We start from the raw sequence: 18,997 nt of genomic DNA on the forward strand, positions 1-18,997 counted from the left end.
CTCTAGGGCATTCAGGAAAATGTGTGGTGTTTCTTATGGCCCTTGGTGCGAGGAAGGGCTTCCCAGGTGGAACTAGTGGTAAATAATCTGTCTGCTAATGTAGGAGACATAACACATGAGTTTTTCATTCCTGATTCGGGAAGATCCCGTAGAGGAGGGGATGGAAGCCCACTCCAGTATTCTTGCCTGGAGAATCCCATGGACAGAGGGGCCTGGTGGGCTACAGTCCATAGGGTCACAAAGAGTCAGACACAACTGAAGCGACTGAGCACGCATGCATGTAAGGTGGTAAGGAGACATAAATCAAATTGGAAAACCACACCCAGATGAGAATCCAGCAGAATGCATTCTCCACAATAAGCTGGCACTTAAAACAGGCAGATTTTGTACAGAATTAGATTCAGAGTTTGAATCGCTGGATTATCTAGGTAATATCCATTTCTGCACTTGTATGAAGGTGGCCCACTATTGATAATACCAAAAAACCATGAAAAAGTATCTATGTATTCCTTTCTATAGTAAATTACCTTCATCCAAGTTTTCAATTATCTTTATAAATAATTTTTATAGAGAAAGTGACCAGTGTATTGTCAAAAAAAAAGAAAAGTATATCAAGAAAACGGTCCATGAACACAAACCAAGAGAAACAAACTGAGGTGAAGCAGAGACTTCTCATATTCAATATCAGACACTAGTCTATTTATCTTCCACATATACCATATTTAAAGAAATAAAAGCACTGTTGAAGGATCTTCAGAGGACTAAAAAATGCACAGAAAAAAAATTTTAAACTGAGCTTCTATGAATGAAAAATACACTTAAAGTTACAATGTTTGCATCAAATTAACCTCAGAAAAACATAGAATTAGTGAATTTTATAATAAGTCAGAGGAAATCATCAGGAATACTACTGCATAGAACAACAAAAACATGAAAAATACAGAGACAAAATCAGAGATAGAAAATGGAGCAAGATGTTTCAAATAAGTTAAACTGACATATGGGCATAAGGAGAGAGAAAGAGACAGAGAAAGAGAGACACAAAGAAAAACAAAGAATTGAACAGAAGAAATATTTGAAAAATATTGGCTGAGCATTTTCCAGAATTGATGAAAGATATCAAGCCTTAGAGTGAAGTAAGGGGGCTACCAGTGGCAAAAAGAAAAAAACTCAGGGACACAAATAGATAGCAATTAAATTACAGACACTTCAAGCATGTAAACATCATAAATGTTTAATGATATTTAAAATTCTTTTATTCTAAGCACATGGAAATACTAATACTTCTTTGCCTACTTGAAAGGAAACATAACCATGTGATCTGACATAGCCAATGAAGTGTGAGAACAAATGATGTCACTTCCACATAGAAACATTTAAGAGTCAATATATTTTTCTACCATAGCAAATCCTGCAGCATTGGGGTGAAGTAGTAGCATATTAATAATAAAAGGATGGGGCACTAAACAATATGGATACATGAATAATTATGATAAGCAGATCGATAAAACTAAGATCATGGCAACCGGTCCCATCACTTCATGGCAAAAACATGGGTAAAAAGTGGGAACAGTGACAAATTTTATTTTCCTGTGCTCCCAAATCACTATGGACAGTGACTGCAGCCATGAAATTAAAAGATACTTGCTCCTTGGAAGGAAAGCTAGGACAAACCTACACAGCATATTAAAAAGCAGACACATCACTTTGCTGACAAAGGTCCATCTAGTCCAAGCTATGGTTCTTCCCAGTAGTCATGTGTGAGTGTGAGAGATGGATCCTAAAGAAGGCTGAGCACAGAAGAATTGATGTTCTTGAACTGTGGTGTTGGAGAAGACTCTTGAGAGTCCCTTGGATAGCAAGGAGATCAAACCAGTCAATCCTAAATGAAATCAGTCCTGAATTTTCATTGGAAGGACTAATGCTGAAGCTGCAATACTTCGGCCACCTGATGCCAAGTGCCGACTCATTGGAAAAGACCCTGATGCTGGGAAAAATTGAAGGCAAAAGGAGAAGGGAGTGGCAAGGAAGAGATGGCTGGATGGCATCACCAACTTAATGGACATGAGTCTGAGCAAACTCTGGGAGATGGTGAAGGACAGGGAAGCCTGGCCTACTGCAGTCCATGGGGTCGCAAAGAGTTGGACATGACCTAGTGACTGAACAACAGCAAGAGTAGAGCAAAGATAATGAGGGGATATAAACCACTATGAGTGTTAAATCCCATAGCACTCTCAAATCTTTTTATTTTTAAGTATATCTCAACTGGAATTAATATGAAGACATTATTTTTCTTGAAATTATAACATTAGCAGCTCCAGTATCACACAAAATACAACATCACACAGTCCATTTTATTTCAGATGCTGGTTTATCAGAATAAGGCAAGGACTCCTGCAGTGTTTCCACAAGCTTTTCTGCATTTGAAACCATAATAAGACATTGTGACAATAAGGGATGTCATTTGAAATGCTAAGAAATGGGTTCTCTTAAAACAAAAATTCCTAACTGAAGCTCAAATGCTCTTTCAAAATAGTTACTTTGATAGAAGTACTGTAATAAAGAGGATGAAAGAAAACTTTGGAGGAGATGAACAGGTTTATGGCATAGCTTGTATTCATGGTTTCACAAATGTATACTGATCACCAAATTCATCAGGGGTAAATACTAACTATGTACAGTTTTTGTAGGTCAACTTTACTTCAATAAATTAGTTTTTACAAAGGAAAGAATTATTTTCTTAGCAACCTCAAGAGCATCATTAAAGTTTGCTAAAGGTGAGATTCATCAAACAGGCTGATAACAACTGGGAACATCTCTGGCAAATACTGTGGCCACCCAATCATTCTAATTTCCACCTGGCATGCATGCTCAGCAGTCATATCTGACTCTGTGCGACTCTATGGACTATAGCCCACCAGGCTCCTCCATTCATGGGATTCTCCAGGCAAGAATACTGGAGTGGGTTGCCATGCCCTTCTCCAGGGTATCTTCCCGACCCAGGGATTGAATGCATGGCATCTCCTGCATCTTCTGCTTTGCAGTCAGATTCTTTACTACTGAGCAACCCAGGAAGCCCTATTTCCACCTTCAGTTCAGTTCAGTCACTCAGTCATGTCTGACTCTTTGTGACCCCATGAATCGCAGCAAGCGAGGCCTCCCTGTCCATCACCAACTCCCGGAGTTTACACAAACTCATGTCCATCAAGTTGGTGATGCCATCCGGCCATCTCATCCTCTGTCATCCCCTTCTCCTGCCCCCAGACTCCCCCAGCATCAGGGTCTTTTCCAGTAAGTCAACTCTTCGCATGAGGTGGCCAAAGTACTGGAGTTTCAGCTTCAGCATCAGTCCTTCCAATGAACACCCAGGACCGATCTCCTTTAGGATGGACTGGTTGGATCTCCTTGCAGTCCAAGGGACTCTCAAGAGTCTTCTCCAACACCACAGTTCAAAAGCATCAATTCTTCGGTGCTCAGCTTTCTTCACAGTCCAACTCTCACATCCATACATGACCACTGGAAAAACCATAGCCTTGACTAGACGGACCTTTGTTGGCAAAGTAATGTCTCTGCTTTTTAATATGCTATCTAGGTTAGTCATAGCTTTCCTTCTAAAGAGTAAGCATCTTTTCATTTCATGGCTGCAATCACCATCTGCAGTGATTTTGGAGCCAAAAAAAATTAAGTCTGACACTGTTTCCCCTCTATTTCCCATGAAGTGATGGGACCAGATGCCATGATCTTGGTTTTCTGAATGTTGAGCTTTAAGCCAACTTTTTCACTCTCCTCTTTCACTTTCATTAATAGGTTTTTAGTTCCTCTTCACTTCCTGCCTTGGCTCAGGTCCAATACATTTAGACAGGATTGAGCCCTTATTACATATCATTTCAGGTTCTTCACTGCCCTTAGTTTCGCTTCAGCTTCTGTGCTGTAATTGTCAAACTTCAGGTTTTCCTGCAACCTCAACATCCCCACAAATAGGATGTGAGCTCCCCACTCTGGTGAGCAGGTGCACCAGTGTGATGAGACAGTCCCCTACCCAAATCCCCCATCTTGTCCTCCCCAGTGACCTAGTTATATTAAAAAGCACCAATGAAATCCCCTAATGCTTTTTTGTAGTGTAACTACACCCTGACCCTGGGCATTGTCACTTGTCCATGGGTCTTCAATCTTGCCTTTGTGTCACTGCTGCTTCGTTGAGGCTGTCTGTTGTCACTTCCCCCAGGTACCCACCTGATAATACTCTGTATCTTTCAACATAATAAACTGTATTTGCCTGAACCTCTCCTCTAACCCCTCTTGTAGCCACACATGTCTGAACATCTCATGAAAGAATACAGGCTATCATGATAAGGTCCAACACAGCAGTTGTACCTAAACGAAGCATTTGAGCTCAACCTCCTGCCTCCTAGACTTCCCTGGTGGGTCAGATGGTAAAGAATATGCCTGCAGTGTGGGAGACTCAGGTTCGATGCCTGGGTTGGGAAGATCCCCTGAAGAAAGGTATGGCAACCCATTCCAGTATTCTTTCCTGGAGTATTCAATGGACAGAGGAGCCTGGCGGGCTACAGGTCCATAGGGTCATAGAGAGTCGTACATAACTGAAGTGACTTACTTTACTTTTACTTTTTTTCCTGCCTCCTGTGACACATCATAGAAACTGGAGGGCCCAGTTACTATGGGTCATGAGACTTTCTCTCCAGGGCCAAGCAAGTCTTCATGTTCCTTTGAGCACCTAATGTTCAAGAAATGACTCTGACTGCAGTGCTCACCCAAGAGTGTACTAAAGACAGTGATCCATATTCACATGCTATTCTCAGAAAGAGACAGAGGATTTTCCAGCTAAATATCCCCTCCCAGACCAGACAGGGACTTACCTGAGCAGACTGCTCCAGCATCCCCGTCATGGGATAGGCCCTCAGAAAGGTAGTTTTTAAGAGGAGGATAACTACACTCCATGAGAGAAGATTCTGTCCCGTTGCAGTAAATATACTGGAACCAAATGGGGCCAATCCCTGGTCCAAAATGAGCCCCTCTGGAAGCATTAATGGCAGCTCCACACTCCAGTTCTCTGCACGCCACAGCTGCTGCCTCCAAGCTCCAATTCTGATCATTCACTGTGCCCCATTTTCCGTAGTGCTTCACTTCCACTCTCCCCTCACAGCTGTGGGCTCCATCCTTCAACCGCACCTCCCGAGCTGCAGAGGGACAAGGACACAGGAGACATTTTAGGAGATGATGCGGAAGTATAGTGGTAATATTAAAAAATGAAATCTCTGACTTCTGAAAAAAAAAAATCCTGTGTTCAGCATTTCTTGACTTCTATGGTATAAACATTCCCACATGGCCAACTCTAAGCTCCCAATGTGCCATCACTGAACCTGGAGCAGGAAGGGAGGCACCAGGTATTTCTCATGAGCCTGTAGAACCAACTCCAGCCTGTCCACCAATGACAGGCCTCCAGAGACTCTGGATGCTGCCCTCTCTGTAGACGTGCCCAAGGCTACTAGGGCCCAGCTTCCCCATCTCAGTTACAGTTCATGGCCCAGGATCCAGGGAGGAATCGTCCCTCTCTTTCCCTGTCCATAGGGAGCATCTCATCCAGCTTAGGAACAGAAGGCTGGAGTAACAGGCTCTGAAGTGTCCTGATTATTCCAGCTACCTGGTGTTTGTGTCCTTGTGTAATCCCCAGACTCAAATGTACCCAGTAACATGCGTCTAACAAACAATTTGGCAACAGGGATGAGATGTAATTTAAGAGATTAGATTTCAAGATGACTCTGGTTTCTCCTTGTTGATCTATCTTGCTCTCCCTTTTGCCATGGCAAACTGAATAGAACACATCGTATAAGAAAAAAAAAAATTGGCTGCTCATTAATACATTAAAACCTAGCTTACTTTGACTATAGTGATAAGAAATAAAAGGAAATTGACAAAAAGAAAAATACTAAGACAGAGACTTATATATTACCTCAAATTGCAACACATCTGTGCTAAAACCAAAGTTGCTAAGAATGTGAGAAGCCAATTTCATGTAGGAAAAACTCTAAATGTGCTAAGAAAAATTGCCAATCTTAAACTATATTCAAAAATCACCTTTTTTAAAAAGAATAAAGCCCTGGAAAGTGACATGATGAAACTGATGATGTAGGAGACAGCAGCTTCCTTCTCCTTCCTCAACAAAGATAGATTCCCTGGAATCTTTTTGTCACTTCCACTGTAAAATCATAAGGGATCTCCAAATTCATCATTTTGTAAATATTAACTATGTACAGCTTTTTGCATGTCAATCTTACCTCAAACAGGAGTTTTTACAAAGGAAAAGAATTCTTTTCTTAGCAAACTCAAGAGTATCATCAAAGATCTGCTAGCGGTGAGATTGGAAAAGATATTCCAGCTGTTATCAGAATGTCTGATGAATTTTCCAGAGTAGAAACCCACCACAATAGTTGGAATTGAGGAAGATATTATCAAATATCACAGCAAGCTGGGAATATCTTTGGTAAATACTGTGACCACCCAATCACATTCTAGTTTGCCCCTTGGCTCAGGTCAAATACATTTAGACTGGACTGAATCCTTATTATGTATCATTTCAAAGTTCTCTTAACCTCACTGTCCTTAGTTTTGCTTCAGCTACTCTGTTATAATTCTCAAGCATCAGGTTTTCCTGCAGCCTCAACATTCTCACAAATAGGATGTGAGCTCCCCACCCAGGTGAGCAGGTGCACCAATGTGATGAGACTGCTGCAAATCCCGTATCTTGTCCTCCTCTGTGACCTACTTACATTCAAAAGCACCAATAAAATGCCCTCAATACTTTCTTTCTATAACTTCACCCTGACCTTGTTATTGTCAATTGTTCATTGATCTTCACACCCCATTTTGGGTCTCCACTTCTTGACTAAGCCTGTTCTATTGGTACCTACCCTATATACTCATAAGAGGATACTCTCTGTAGAAATTGTGAGTATAGTAAAGTTTGCTTGCGCCTCTCGTATATGCTCTCCTGTAGTCCCATTTGTTTGACCTTCTGATGCAAGAATACAACAAGCTACCATAATGAACCTAATTCATAGAGGTCCATCCCAGTAGTTGTATCTGCATGAAACATTTGACCTCACACTTCCACCTTCTATGACAGACCACAGAGATTGGAGGGCCCAGTGACTATGGGTCTGGAGCTTTTTACTCCAGGGCCAAGCAAACTTTTATGTTCTTTTGAGCACCTAACGTTCAAGAAATCATTGTGTGAGTGGAATCTTCAGAGAAGTATGTTCTAAAGACTGTGATCCACATGCTTATAGTTTCTCTGGAAATAAAACTGAAAGGTTTCCTACTGGAAATCTCCTCCCAGACCAGAGAAGACTTACCTGAGCAGATTGCTCCAGCATCCTTGTTATGGGAATAGCCCTCAGTACGATGGTCTTTAAGAGGAGGATAACTGCACTCGGTGATAACTGACTCCTGCCCTTTGCAGTAAATATAACGAAACCAAACGGGCCCAATTCCTGGTCCAAATTTAGACCCTTTGGGAGCATCAACAGCAGCTCCACACCTCAGCTGTCTGCACACCACATGTGCCTCCTCCATGCTCCAGTTCAGATCATTCACTGTGCCCCATTTTCCTTGGTGCTTCACTTCCACTCTCCCCTCACAGCTGTGGTCTCCATTGATCAGCCTCATCTCCAGAGCTGCAAGACAGACACAGACACAGGTCACAGGAGAGGTTTTATGAGACAGTGCAGTGGTGTGCTATTAAGTATTTAAAAAAAAAATCTCCTCTCTGAGGGGAAAGCTCCATGAGTAGCATTTGTTGACTTCTGTGGTATAAATATTCCCTCCGTGGCCAATTCAAAGCTCCCAATGTGCCACCACTGAACCTGGAGCAGGAAGGGAGGCACCAAGTATCTCTCACAAGCCTGTAGAACCAGCTCCAGGGACCCCACCAAGGATAGGCCTTCAGAGATTTTGGATTATGCCTTCCCTGTAGATGTGCCTAAGGCTACTATGGCCCAGTTTCTCTGTCTCAGTTACAACGCATGGCCCAGGATCCAGGGAGGAATCCTCTCTCTCCTTCCCTGTCCCCTAGGGAGCACTTCATCTAGCTTAGGAACAGAGGGCTGGGTAACAGCCTTTAAAATGTCCAAGTTATTCCTGTCACCTTTTGTTCACATCTTTGTATAGTGCCCACACTCAAATGTACCTAGTAACATGCATCTAACAAATGGAATTTGGCAAAGTGATGAGATGTCACTTAGATTTCAAGATGATTCTGGTTTCCCCTTCTTGACCTGTCTTGCTCTCTCTCTTGCTCTAATAAAACAAGCTGCCATGTTGTGACCTACTTATGGAAACACTTGCATGACAAGGAATGGAGGGAAGCCTCTCTCCAACAGCGAACATGGACTGGGACTCTCAGTTCATCAGACTGCCAAGGTCTGAATGCTGCCAACACCCAGTCGATTACATTTGGACAGTTACCACTCCTGGTTGAACCTTCAGATGATTGCATCCTTGTGAGACATCATGAGTCAGAGGACCAAGGTAAGCCATGTCAATTCCTGGCCCACCAAAGGTGTGAGATACTAGGTGTTTACTGACTTAAGCTGCCAAATTCAGCACTCACTTGTTGCACAACAACACATAACTGATGCAGGGCTTCCCTCCAGAGTCAGAGGGCAGGGGTGAACAAGCTGGAGGTTTATATGTGAGCCTTCACTGCTTCATCCAGGTGAGACTTCTTCCTGTGTGACCAGGTCTGATTAGCCCCTGCCACAAATCCCCCTTCTTGCCCTCCCCTGTGACCTAGTAATATTCAAATGCACCCATGAAATCTCCCTTTTTCTAATATAACTCCAACCTGACCCCCAGTATTGTCACTTCTCCATGGGTATTCACACCCCATATTGGGTCCCCACTGCTAGGTGGATCCTGGTCTATTGGCCCCTCTCCCATGTACCCATCTTATGGCCTCTGTCTTTCTAGGACCAGTGAGTATAATACACTTTGTTTGCCTGCTTCTCTCCTATACACCATCCGGTAGCTGCACCTGTCTGACCATCTCGTGAAAGAATACAAAAAGCTACCATGATGAAACTAATTAATTGAGGTCCAACCTGACAGTTGTGCATGTATGAAACATTTGAGCTCACCTCCCTGCCTCCTATGAGACACATCACAGAGACTGGAGACTTTCTATCCAGGGCCAGTTCAGTTCAGTTGAGTCACTCAGCTGTGTCAGACTCTTTGTGAGCCCATGGACTGCAGCACACCAGGCCTCCCTGTACATCACCAACTCCCAGAGTTTACTCAAACTCATGTCCATTGAGTCAGTGATGTCATCGAACCATCTCATTCTCTGTCGTCCCCTTCTCCTCCCACCTTCAATCTTTCCCAGCACCAGGATCTTTTCCAATGAGTCAGTTCTTCACATCAGGTGGCCAAAGTATTGGAGCTTCAGCTTCAACATCAGTCCTTCCAATGAATATTCAGTACTGATTTCCTTTAGGATGGAATGGTTGGATCTCCTTGCTAGTCCAAGGGACTCTCAACAGTCTTCTCCAACACCACAGTTCAAAAGCATCAATTCTTCGGTGTTCAGCTTTCTTTATAGAAAGCTTGGTCCAGGGCCAAGTTGGACCTTATGTTCCTTTGAGCACCTAATGTTCAAGAAAGCACTGTGTGACTGAAATCTTCATCCAAGTATGAAGTATAAAGACCACCCTGGTAGTTCAGTGGTTAAATATAAAGACCATCATCCAAGTAAGTTCTAAAGTCTGTGATCCATATTCTCATAGCTATTCTGTGAATAAGACTGAGGCTTTTTCTGTTGGGAATCCCTCCCAGACCACAGGGCTTACCTGAGCAGACTGCTCCTGCATCCTTGTCATGGGAATTGCCCTCAGGGCGATGATCTTTAACAGAAGGATAACTACACTCCGTGATAGCTGACTCTGGACCTTTGCAATAAATATAACGAAACCATATAGGGCCAATCCCTAGTCCAAAATGAGCCCCCTTGGGAGCATCAGTGGCACCTCCACATCCCAGCTGTCTGCACACCACAGCTGCCTCTTCCATGCTCCAGTTCAGATCATCCACTGTGCCCCATTCTCCTTGGTGCTTCACTTCCACTCTCCCCTCACAGCTGTGAGCTCCATCCTTCAGCCTCACCTCAAGGGCTGCAAGAGAGACACAGGACATAGGAGAGGTTTTGCAGACTTGCACCAGGGGTGTGCTGGTAAATATTAAAAGATGAATACTCTATTCTCTGGAAAAAAAATCACTGTGAATAGAAAGTGTTGATGTCTGTGGGGTAAACATTCCCACCATGGCCAACTCTAAGCTCCCAATGTGTCACCACTGAACCTGGAACAGGAAGGGAGGCACCAGGTATTTCTTATGAGCCTGTAGAACCAGCTCCAGGGACACCACCGAAGACGGGTCTTCAGAGATTCTGGATGCTGCCCTCCTTGTAGAAGTGCCCAAGGCTATTAGGGCCCAGCTTCCCCATCATCTCAGTTGCAGCTCATGGCCAGGGATCCAGGGAGGAATCCTCCCTCTCCTTCCCTGTCCATAGGGAGCATCTCATCCAGCTTAGGAACAAAGGACTGTGGTAACAGGCTCTAAAGTATACCAGTTGTTCCTGTCACCTGGTGTTCATGTCCTTGTGTAATCTCCACACTTGGGTGTATCTAGTAACATGAGTCTAACAAATGGAATTTGGCAAAAGTGATGACATGTCACTTAAGAGATTAGTTTTTAAGACAATTCTGGTTTCTCCTGGTGACCTATCCTGCTCTCTCTGTCTTGATGAAGCCAGTTGCCACATTGTGAGCTATGTATGGAGAGACCCACATGATAAGGAATCAAGAGAGACCTCTAACTCATGGAAGAAAGGGACTGGTGCTCTCAGTTAAACAGTCCACCAAGGTCTGAATGCTACCAACATCCAGGTGAGTGTGTTTGGGCGGTGTTCACTCCTAGATGAGCCTTTTAATAAATGCAGGCCTGTGATACATACCATATGTGTGTCTATAACTGGTGCCTGACCTATATGGGCACCTATACCTGGCCCTTCAATGCCAACTGGGTGCACACTTCTGGCACTGACTCTAGCCACTGCCACTGCCTGCCATGGTCCCTAGCCACTGGACCTGGGGGTACTGCTGAGTACACTAACAATCCTTACAGCCACTTCACATCTCCTGCAATGCTTGCCAAAGTCCTCAGAGTTGTCAAAGCACCTGAATTTATTATACATCATTCAGACAGATACTCAGGTAGAAACAGGGGATTTGAAGACTCTAATCAACAAATGGACTTAACAGACATACACAGAACATTTTATCCAACAGCAGCAGAATACATATTCTTCTCAAATACACACAGAACATTTTCTAGGATAGATCATGTTAAGCAACAAAACAAGTCTTAGCAAATTCAAGAATATAGAAATATTATCAAATATATTTTTTGAGTACAGCTATTTGAAATTAAAAATCAACAATAGGAGGAAACTGGCAAAATCACAAATATGTGGAAGTTCAACAACAAGCTCCTGGACAGCCAATGATAAAAAAGAAATCCAAAGGCATATTAAAAATATTCTTGGATAAACAAAAGTAGAAACACACATTCCAACACTATAGATTGCATCCAAAACAATTATAAGAGGGAAATTTTTAGTGATAAATGCATTCTTAAGGAAAAAAGAAAGATCTCAAATAGACAACCTAATATTACACAGCAAAGAACTAAGAGAGAACAAAGTAAACCAAAATTTAGCCAAGGAAGGAAAAAAACAAAGATTAGAGCATTAAATGAAATAGAATATAGGAAAGTGATCAAAAAGATTAACAGAGGTCATTCTCAAAAAAAAAAAATTAAACAAAAATGACAAACTTTAGGCTATACTAACCAAGAAAATAAATGAGAAGATTCAAATAAATAAAACCAGATAAGAAACAGGGGACATGAAAACAGATACAACAGAATACAAATCATAAGAGACTACTATGGAAAATTATAGGCCAACAATTTGGACAATCTAGAAAAAATGATTAAGAAATTTTCCCTGGTGAATTCTATTAAATATTTATACAAGAAAACATCTGTTCTTTTTAAATTTTTCTAAAAATTGAGGAGTGAGCACTCTGCAAATCATTTTGCATTAGCCTGATACCAGAGCTATGTAAAAACACTACAAGAAAGGAAAATTACAAGCCAATGTCCCTGATTAATATAAATGCCAAAATTCTTAACAAGTTTAGCCAAGTGCATTCAACAACACACGAAAAAGATTATATAGTGTGAGCAAGTGGAATTAATCTCTAAGATGCAAAGTAGTTCAGCATGTGTAAATCAATAAATGTCATACACCACATTAATACAATGAAAGATAAAAATCATAAGACGATCTCAACTGATGCAGAAAAGATGTTTGACAAAATTCAACACTCTTAAATTTTTTAACTCTCAAAACTGGATATAGAAGGAACATTTCTCAATATAATATAAATCATATATGAGAAGCCCATAGTTAATATCAAACTCAATGTTGCCCTAAGATCAGGAATAAGATAAGCATCTCCTCTGTTACCAATCTTAATCCACATAGTACTGGAAGTCCCAGTCAGAACAATTAAGCAAAAAGAAATAAAATTATCCAAAGAGAAAAAGAAAAAGAAAATTTTCTCCATTTGCAGAAGACATGATATTATATATGGAAAATTCTAATAGTATACCAATAAAAACAACTGTTAGAACTAATAAATTCAATAAAGTCACAGGAGAAACAATCAATCTACAGAAATTTGTTGCATTTCTACACACTAACAAGGAAATATCTGGAAAAAAAGAAACAATCTCATTAAAACTGCATAAGAAACCATAAAATATTAAGAATAAATTTAACCAAAAAGATGAAATGCCTACCAATACAGGGGACACAGTTTCAATCTTGGGCCCAAGAAGATCCCACATTCCACAGAGCAACAAAGCCCGTGTACCTAGAGTCTGTGCTCCACAACAAGAGAAGGGACTACAGTGAGAAGGCTGAGCACTACAGGGAAGGGCAGTCCCAACTTCTGCAACTAGAGAAAGCCAGTGGGAAGAAACAAGGACCCAGTGAAGCAAAAACCAAAATAAAACAAAATCAAATAAAAAACAAACAAACAAAATAAAGCTGGAGAGACTTCCCTGGGGGTCCAGGGGTTAAGACTTGGCCTTCTTATGCAGGGGGTACAGGTTGAATCCCTGGTCAGAGAGCTAAGATCCCAAATGCTTTGTGGCCAAAAAAATAAATAATAAAAAAGCAAACATAAAACAGAAGCAATATTGTAGCAAATCCAATAGAGACTTTAAAATGCTCACATCACCAGGGGACTTCCCTGGTGGTCCAGTGGTTAAGAATCCACCTTCTGGGGAAGTTGGCTGTGGCACAGAGGCAAGTTGGAATTGTCTGGAAAGGCTGAGAAGTTTCTCTGTGTTACAGACAACAATGGACACCCAGAATGTTCAGCCCCCTAAGTAGCAGCCAAAGATACATATCTGTGGAGAATGTCACACAGAAAATGAAATAAAATCAAGGGATCCCATCTGATGCAGATAGTGTGGATACAGAATAATGTACAAAAGAACGACCAAAAGACTGGTGGTTTTAGATGCTTGGTGAAACATGAAGTTCAGAGGAATATCTTATTTGGATTTAGATTTGCTGTTAATGTTGTATAGATTTTGATTAGTGTACTTTTTTTTTCATTTATTTTTATTAGTTGGAGGCTAATTACTTTACAATATTGTAGTGGTTTTTGTCATACATTGACATGAATCAGCCATGGATTTACATGTATTCCCCATTCCAATCCCCCCTCCCACCTCCCTCTCCACCCGATTCCTCTGGGTCTTCCCAGTGCACCAGGCCCAAGCCCTTGTCTCATGCATCCAGCCTGGGCTGGTGATCTGTTTCACCACAGATAATATACATCTTTCGATGCTGTTCTCTCAAAACATCCCACCCTCGCCTTCTCCCACAGAGTCCAAAATTCTGTTCTGTACATCTGTGTCTCTTTTACTGTTTTGCATATAGGGTTATCATTACTATCTTTTAAAATTCCATATGTGTGTTAGTATACTGTATTGGTCTTTGTCTTTCTGGCTTATTTCACTCTGTATGATGGGCTCCAGTTTCATCCATCTCATTAGAACTGATTCAAATGAATTCTTTTTAATGGCTGAGTAATATTCAATGGTGTATATGTACCACAGCTTCCTTATCCATTCATCTGCTGATGGACATCTAGGTTGCTTCCATGTCCTGGCTATTATAAACAGTGCTGCGATGAACATTGGGGTGCACGTGTCTCTTTCAGTTCTGGTTTCCTCAGTGTGTATGCCCAGAAGTGGGATTGCTGGGTCGTATGGCAGTTCTATTTCCAGTTTTTTAAGAAATCTCCACACTGTTCTCCATAGCGGCTGTACTAGTTTGCATTCCCACCAACAGTGTAAGAGGATTCCTTTTTCTCCACACCCTCTCCAGCATTTATTGCTTGTAGACTTTTGGATAGCAGCCATCCTGACTGGTATGTAATGGTACCTCATTGAGGTTTTGATTTGCATTTCTCTGATCATGAGTGATGTTGAGCATCTTTTCATGTGCTTGTTAGCCATCTGCATGTCTTCTTTGGAGAAATGTCTGTTTAGTTCTTTGGCCCATTTTTTGATTGGGTCATTTATTTTTCTGGAATTGAGCTTCAGGAGTTGCTTGTATATTTTTGAGATTAATCCTTTGTCTGTTTCTTCATTTGCTATTATTTTCTCCCAATCTGAGGGCTGTCTTTTCACCTTACTTATAGTTTCCTTTGTTGTGCAAAAGCTTTTAAGTTTCATTAGGTCCCATTTGTTTAGTTTTGCTTTTATTTCCAATATTCTGGGAGGTGGGTCATAGGGGATCCTGCTGTGATTCATCTCGGAGAGTGTTTTGCCTATGTTCTCCTCTAGGAGTTTTATAGTTTCTGGTCTTACATTTAGATCTTTAATCCATTTTGAGTTTATTTTTGTGTATGGTGTTAGAAAGTGTTCTGGTTTCATTCTTTTACAAGTGGTTGACCAGTTTTCCCAGCACCACTTGTTAAAGAGGTTGTCTTTTTTCCATTGTATATCCTTGCCTCCGTTGTTGAAGATAAGGTGTCCATAGGTTTGTGGATTTATCTCTGGGCTTTCTATACTGTTCCATTGATCTATATTTCTGTCTTTGTGCCAGTACCATACTGTCTTGATGACTGTGGCTTTGTAGTAGAGTCTGAAGTCAGGCAGGTTGATTCCTCCAGTTCCATTCTTCTTTCTCAAGATTACTTTGGCTATTTGAGGTTTTTTGTATTTCCATACAAATCGTGAAGTTATTTGTTCTAGTTCTGTGAAAAATACTGTTGGTAGCTTAATAGAGATTGCATTGAATCTATAGATTGCTTTGGGTAGTATAGCCATTTTTACAATATTTATTCTTTCAATCCATGAACATGGTATGTTTCTCCATCTGTTTGTGTCCTCTTTGATTTCTTTCATCAGTGTTTTATAGTTTTCTATGTATAGGTCTTTTGTTTCTTTAGGTAGATATACTCCTAAGTATTTTATTCTTTTCGTTGCAATGGTGAATGGTATTGTTTCCTTAATTTCTCTTTCTGTTTTCTCATTGTTAGTGTATAGGGATGCAAGGGATTTCTGTGTGTTAATTTTATATCCTGCAACTTTACTATATTTGTTGATTAGCTCTAGTAATTTTCTGGTAGAGTCTTTAGGGTTTTCTATGTAGAGAATCATGTCATCTGCAAACAGAGTTTCGCTTCTTCTTTTCCTATCTGGATTCGTTTTACTTGTTTTACTTCTTTCAAATACAACAATATACATATGATTTCATTTTAAAAACCTTACTGTATTTAGATATCTATTAATGGCTTATATAAAGATATGATTTTTTGTTCAAAAAAAAAAAAAAAAAAAGAATCTGCCTTCAAATGCAGGGGTCTTGAGTTTGATTCCTAGTTGGGGAACTAAGATCTCACATGCCGCGGGGCAACTAAGGCCATGCTCTACAACTACTGAGCCCTCTGTGCACTCGAGCCTGTGTACCACAACTAGAGAGAAGCCCATCTGCTGCAAGTGGAGAAGCCCACGCTGCAACAGATGCCACATGTTACAACTAGGAGTTCACATGGCGTAAGTAACATGACATGCTGCAACTGAAGAATCACATGTTGCATAAAGATCAAATATCACACGTACTACAGGCAAGATCTGCTGCAGCCAAATACATAAAAACAAACATTATGGCAATGGTATGAAAATAAACACACTGAGCAATTAACAGAACTGAGAGCCCAAAAATAAACCCATGCATGGACAGTCAATGAATGTTTGACAAGAGAGGCAAGAATACTCAGTGAGGCAAGGATGGTCTTTTCAGTAAATGCTGTTAGGAAAACTGGATATTTACATGCAAAAGAATGAAACAAGATCCCTATCTTAGTACCACAGAAAAATAGACTCAAAATAGATCAAAGACATAAATCTATTTAAGACCCAAAACCACAAACTCCTAGAAGAAAACACAGGGGAAAGCTCCTGGATGTGGATATTGGCAATGGATTCTTGGGTATGACAGCTAAAGCACAAGCAAAAAAATCAAAATAAACAATGGGACCACATTAACATCAACCTAAAAAGCTCCTGTAGAACAGAAGAAACAGTAGACAAAATGAAAAGACAATGTACAGAATAGAGAAGAAGAACTTACAAATCATGTATCTCATGAGGGATTAATATCCAAAATATGTAAGGAACACATATGACTCAATGGCTAATAATAATAATTAACTTTAACTCTCCGGGGAGAGAGAGTGCTCCCTACAGAGTCACAGCAGATCTTAGGAGGGGAAAAGACCATCCCAGGCCCCCAGCACATCAGGAGATATCACAGGAACCAGGGCAGGGGCTCAGGAACTTATACACCTGGGGCTGCACATCAACTGATCTCTACAGACAAGGGGTCCCCTCTCCTGGCTGTGGACTCCCCTGCTCCACAATGGACACCTGGTGGAAATAGGTGAGGCCAGCAGGCTGAGCCTCTCACAGAGTCCAGTGCTGCACAGACACATCAACAAGCAGAGGGGAGCCCAGGGGATAGGGAGAGAGGACCCAGAGAGAGGCAGGCAGGGGCACAATTATCTCTGATCTAGTTACATGCTGCAGACATGACACCCAGCCCTGTGAGACCCTGTGTGCTTCACGGATGAACAGACTCAGTCCCTGCTCAGCAGCACTGTTCCTCTCACACAGACAGGCTCCACACACCCTCACACTCTCTCTCTCACGCACATATGCACCCTCACACACAGACACACACCTTCACACACATGCACACGCGTGTGCGCCCTCACTCACCCTCACACACACATACCCTCACACACACCCTCACACAAACACACACCCTGACACACCACATATACACACATAAGCACAGAACCTACAGGAGCATAGACAGAGGAAACACGGGGACCCAGGGGCAGTGCTCACACACCAGGCACATGGAGCATGTGGGAACAACCCAGAGTCCCAGCTGAGGTCAGTCACTGGACCTTCCACACACCAGGAGCCACTGGGACTCCTAGAAGCTCCCTGAGAATGACGGAGATACTGCAGGGACTCAGGGTGACCCAGCTCGGTCCAGACCAAACCTCACTGCTCTGTAAAATCTGCTGCAGCCACCACCAGTAGACCCCCCCACTGGAGAGGGACCAGTATTCAGTCACCGTGGTTCCTTTTTGGTAAAAAACACTGAGGCCAGGTTCCACAAGTCCAGACACCTTTCCCTTCATCAAGGCATCCACTCCCCTACCTGTCCCCAGGACAGAGGGGCAGCCCTTACCTTGACCACCCACCACAGTGCCAAGGAGGAGGACACAGAGTCCCTGGAAGGAGAGGTGTCTGCCCAGAGCCATCCTGACTCCACGTCCTCAAGGTCACAGTCCCAGCTGCAGGATCAGCCTGTGAGGAGGTGTCAGGGTGCCGACCGGGGTCTATATAAACCACCCCCTACATCCTCCCTCCTGAGAGCCAATAGCGGCACCTTTCACCATTTCAGACACTATCGGAGACTGCATCTGCCCCTTTCTGAAGCTCAGACACCAATGAGCTTCTGAATCTTCAAAATCTCCTTATATGAGCAACATGGTCCTTTGACCTTCTGCTTCTGTGGTCCTGAGAGCCCCATGACAGGGGTTGGCACAGAAAAGTTGCCTCAGAAAGCATGGGTGGTTTTTCTCTCCCGATCACACTGGCCGATCACTACCGACTGTGATATCTCACAGGGTCAGGATGTGGGATTTGTTGGCCCATGGAGAATATCTCTGATGGAATCAAGCATTCATCTTCCCCTGGACTGACTTCAGGCCAAAGCAGAGAAGTACAAGAAGGCTTGAAATATGAGAGTAATTGTCAGGCCAGCAGAAATGGAGGACAGGAGCACAGGAACTCACAGGTGAACTCGGAGGGATGAGGTGGAAACCATCAAGTTGCAGGGATGGGATTGTTGGCCTTTCCTCCCTTCTCAGAATGATCTGGAGACGGGACCCTGGAGCACATGGGGGTCATAAGAATATGGGGCTTTGACAGAAACTAACATTTCCCATCAGGGATCTTTCTTAGCCTCTAAGACCACTCTGTCTGGCAGGCACTTTTCACCTGGGCTATACTCACCTTCTGCAGAGTGAGAGGGGATGTGGTCTTCTGTATTTAGAGACCCAACCCTTCCCCTCTGTGCAGCCACCCAGAAGCAGCAGTCCTTGTCCAACACATGAAGGTATCAGCTTCTACATGGATGCTGCTTGTCTAATAGCATCATTTTCCACTTTGTAAATGTGCAGTTTATAGGATTGCAACAAGGTGATAGAGCTGGGAATGACAAATACCTGGAAACTAGAGTCACAGGTTTTATTTT

At 42.3% G+C, this 18,997-nt stretch overlaps 1 protein-coding gene and 1 pseudogene across 1 annotated transcript in view; one reads left to right on the plus strand and one right to left on the minus strand.

The window, feature by feature from the left end:
• LOC122680756 (antigen WC1.1-like) overlaps nucleotides 1-18,010 on the minus strand; it is a 67,186-nt gene extending 49,176 nt beyond the window's left edge. The window contains exons 1-4 of the mRNA XM_043882431.1: nucleotides 17,927-18,010; nucleotides 9,864-10,184; nucleotides 7,374-7,694; nucleotides 4,878-5,198 (exon numbers count right to left, since the gene is read on the minus strand). Of these exons, the coding sequence (XP_043738366.1) occupies nucleotides 4,878-5,198; nucleotides 7,374-7,694; nucleotides 9,864-10,184; nucleotides 17,927-17,999 (1,036 nt within the window). The 5' untranslated portion in view covers nucleotides 18,000-18,010. The remainder of the gene's footprint in view (nucleotides 1-4,877; nucleotides 5,199-7,373; nucleotides 7,695-9,863; nucleotides 10,185-17,926) is intronic.
• Nucleotides 13,505-13,692, plus strand: LOC122680755 (annotated as a pseudogene).
• Nucleotides 18,011-18,997: the final 987 nt, after the last annotated feature.

The sequence above is a fragment of the Cervus elaphus genome, chromosome 22 (assembly GCF_910594005.1).
Source record: "Cervus elaphus chromosome 22, mCerEla1.1, whole genome shotgun sequence".
In the NCBI taxonomy this organism is placed as follows: Eukaryota; Metazoa; Chordata; class Mammalia; order Artiodactyla; family Cervidae; genus Cervus; species Cervus elaphus.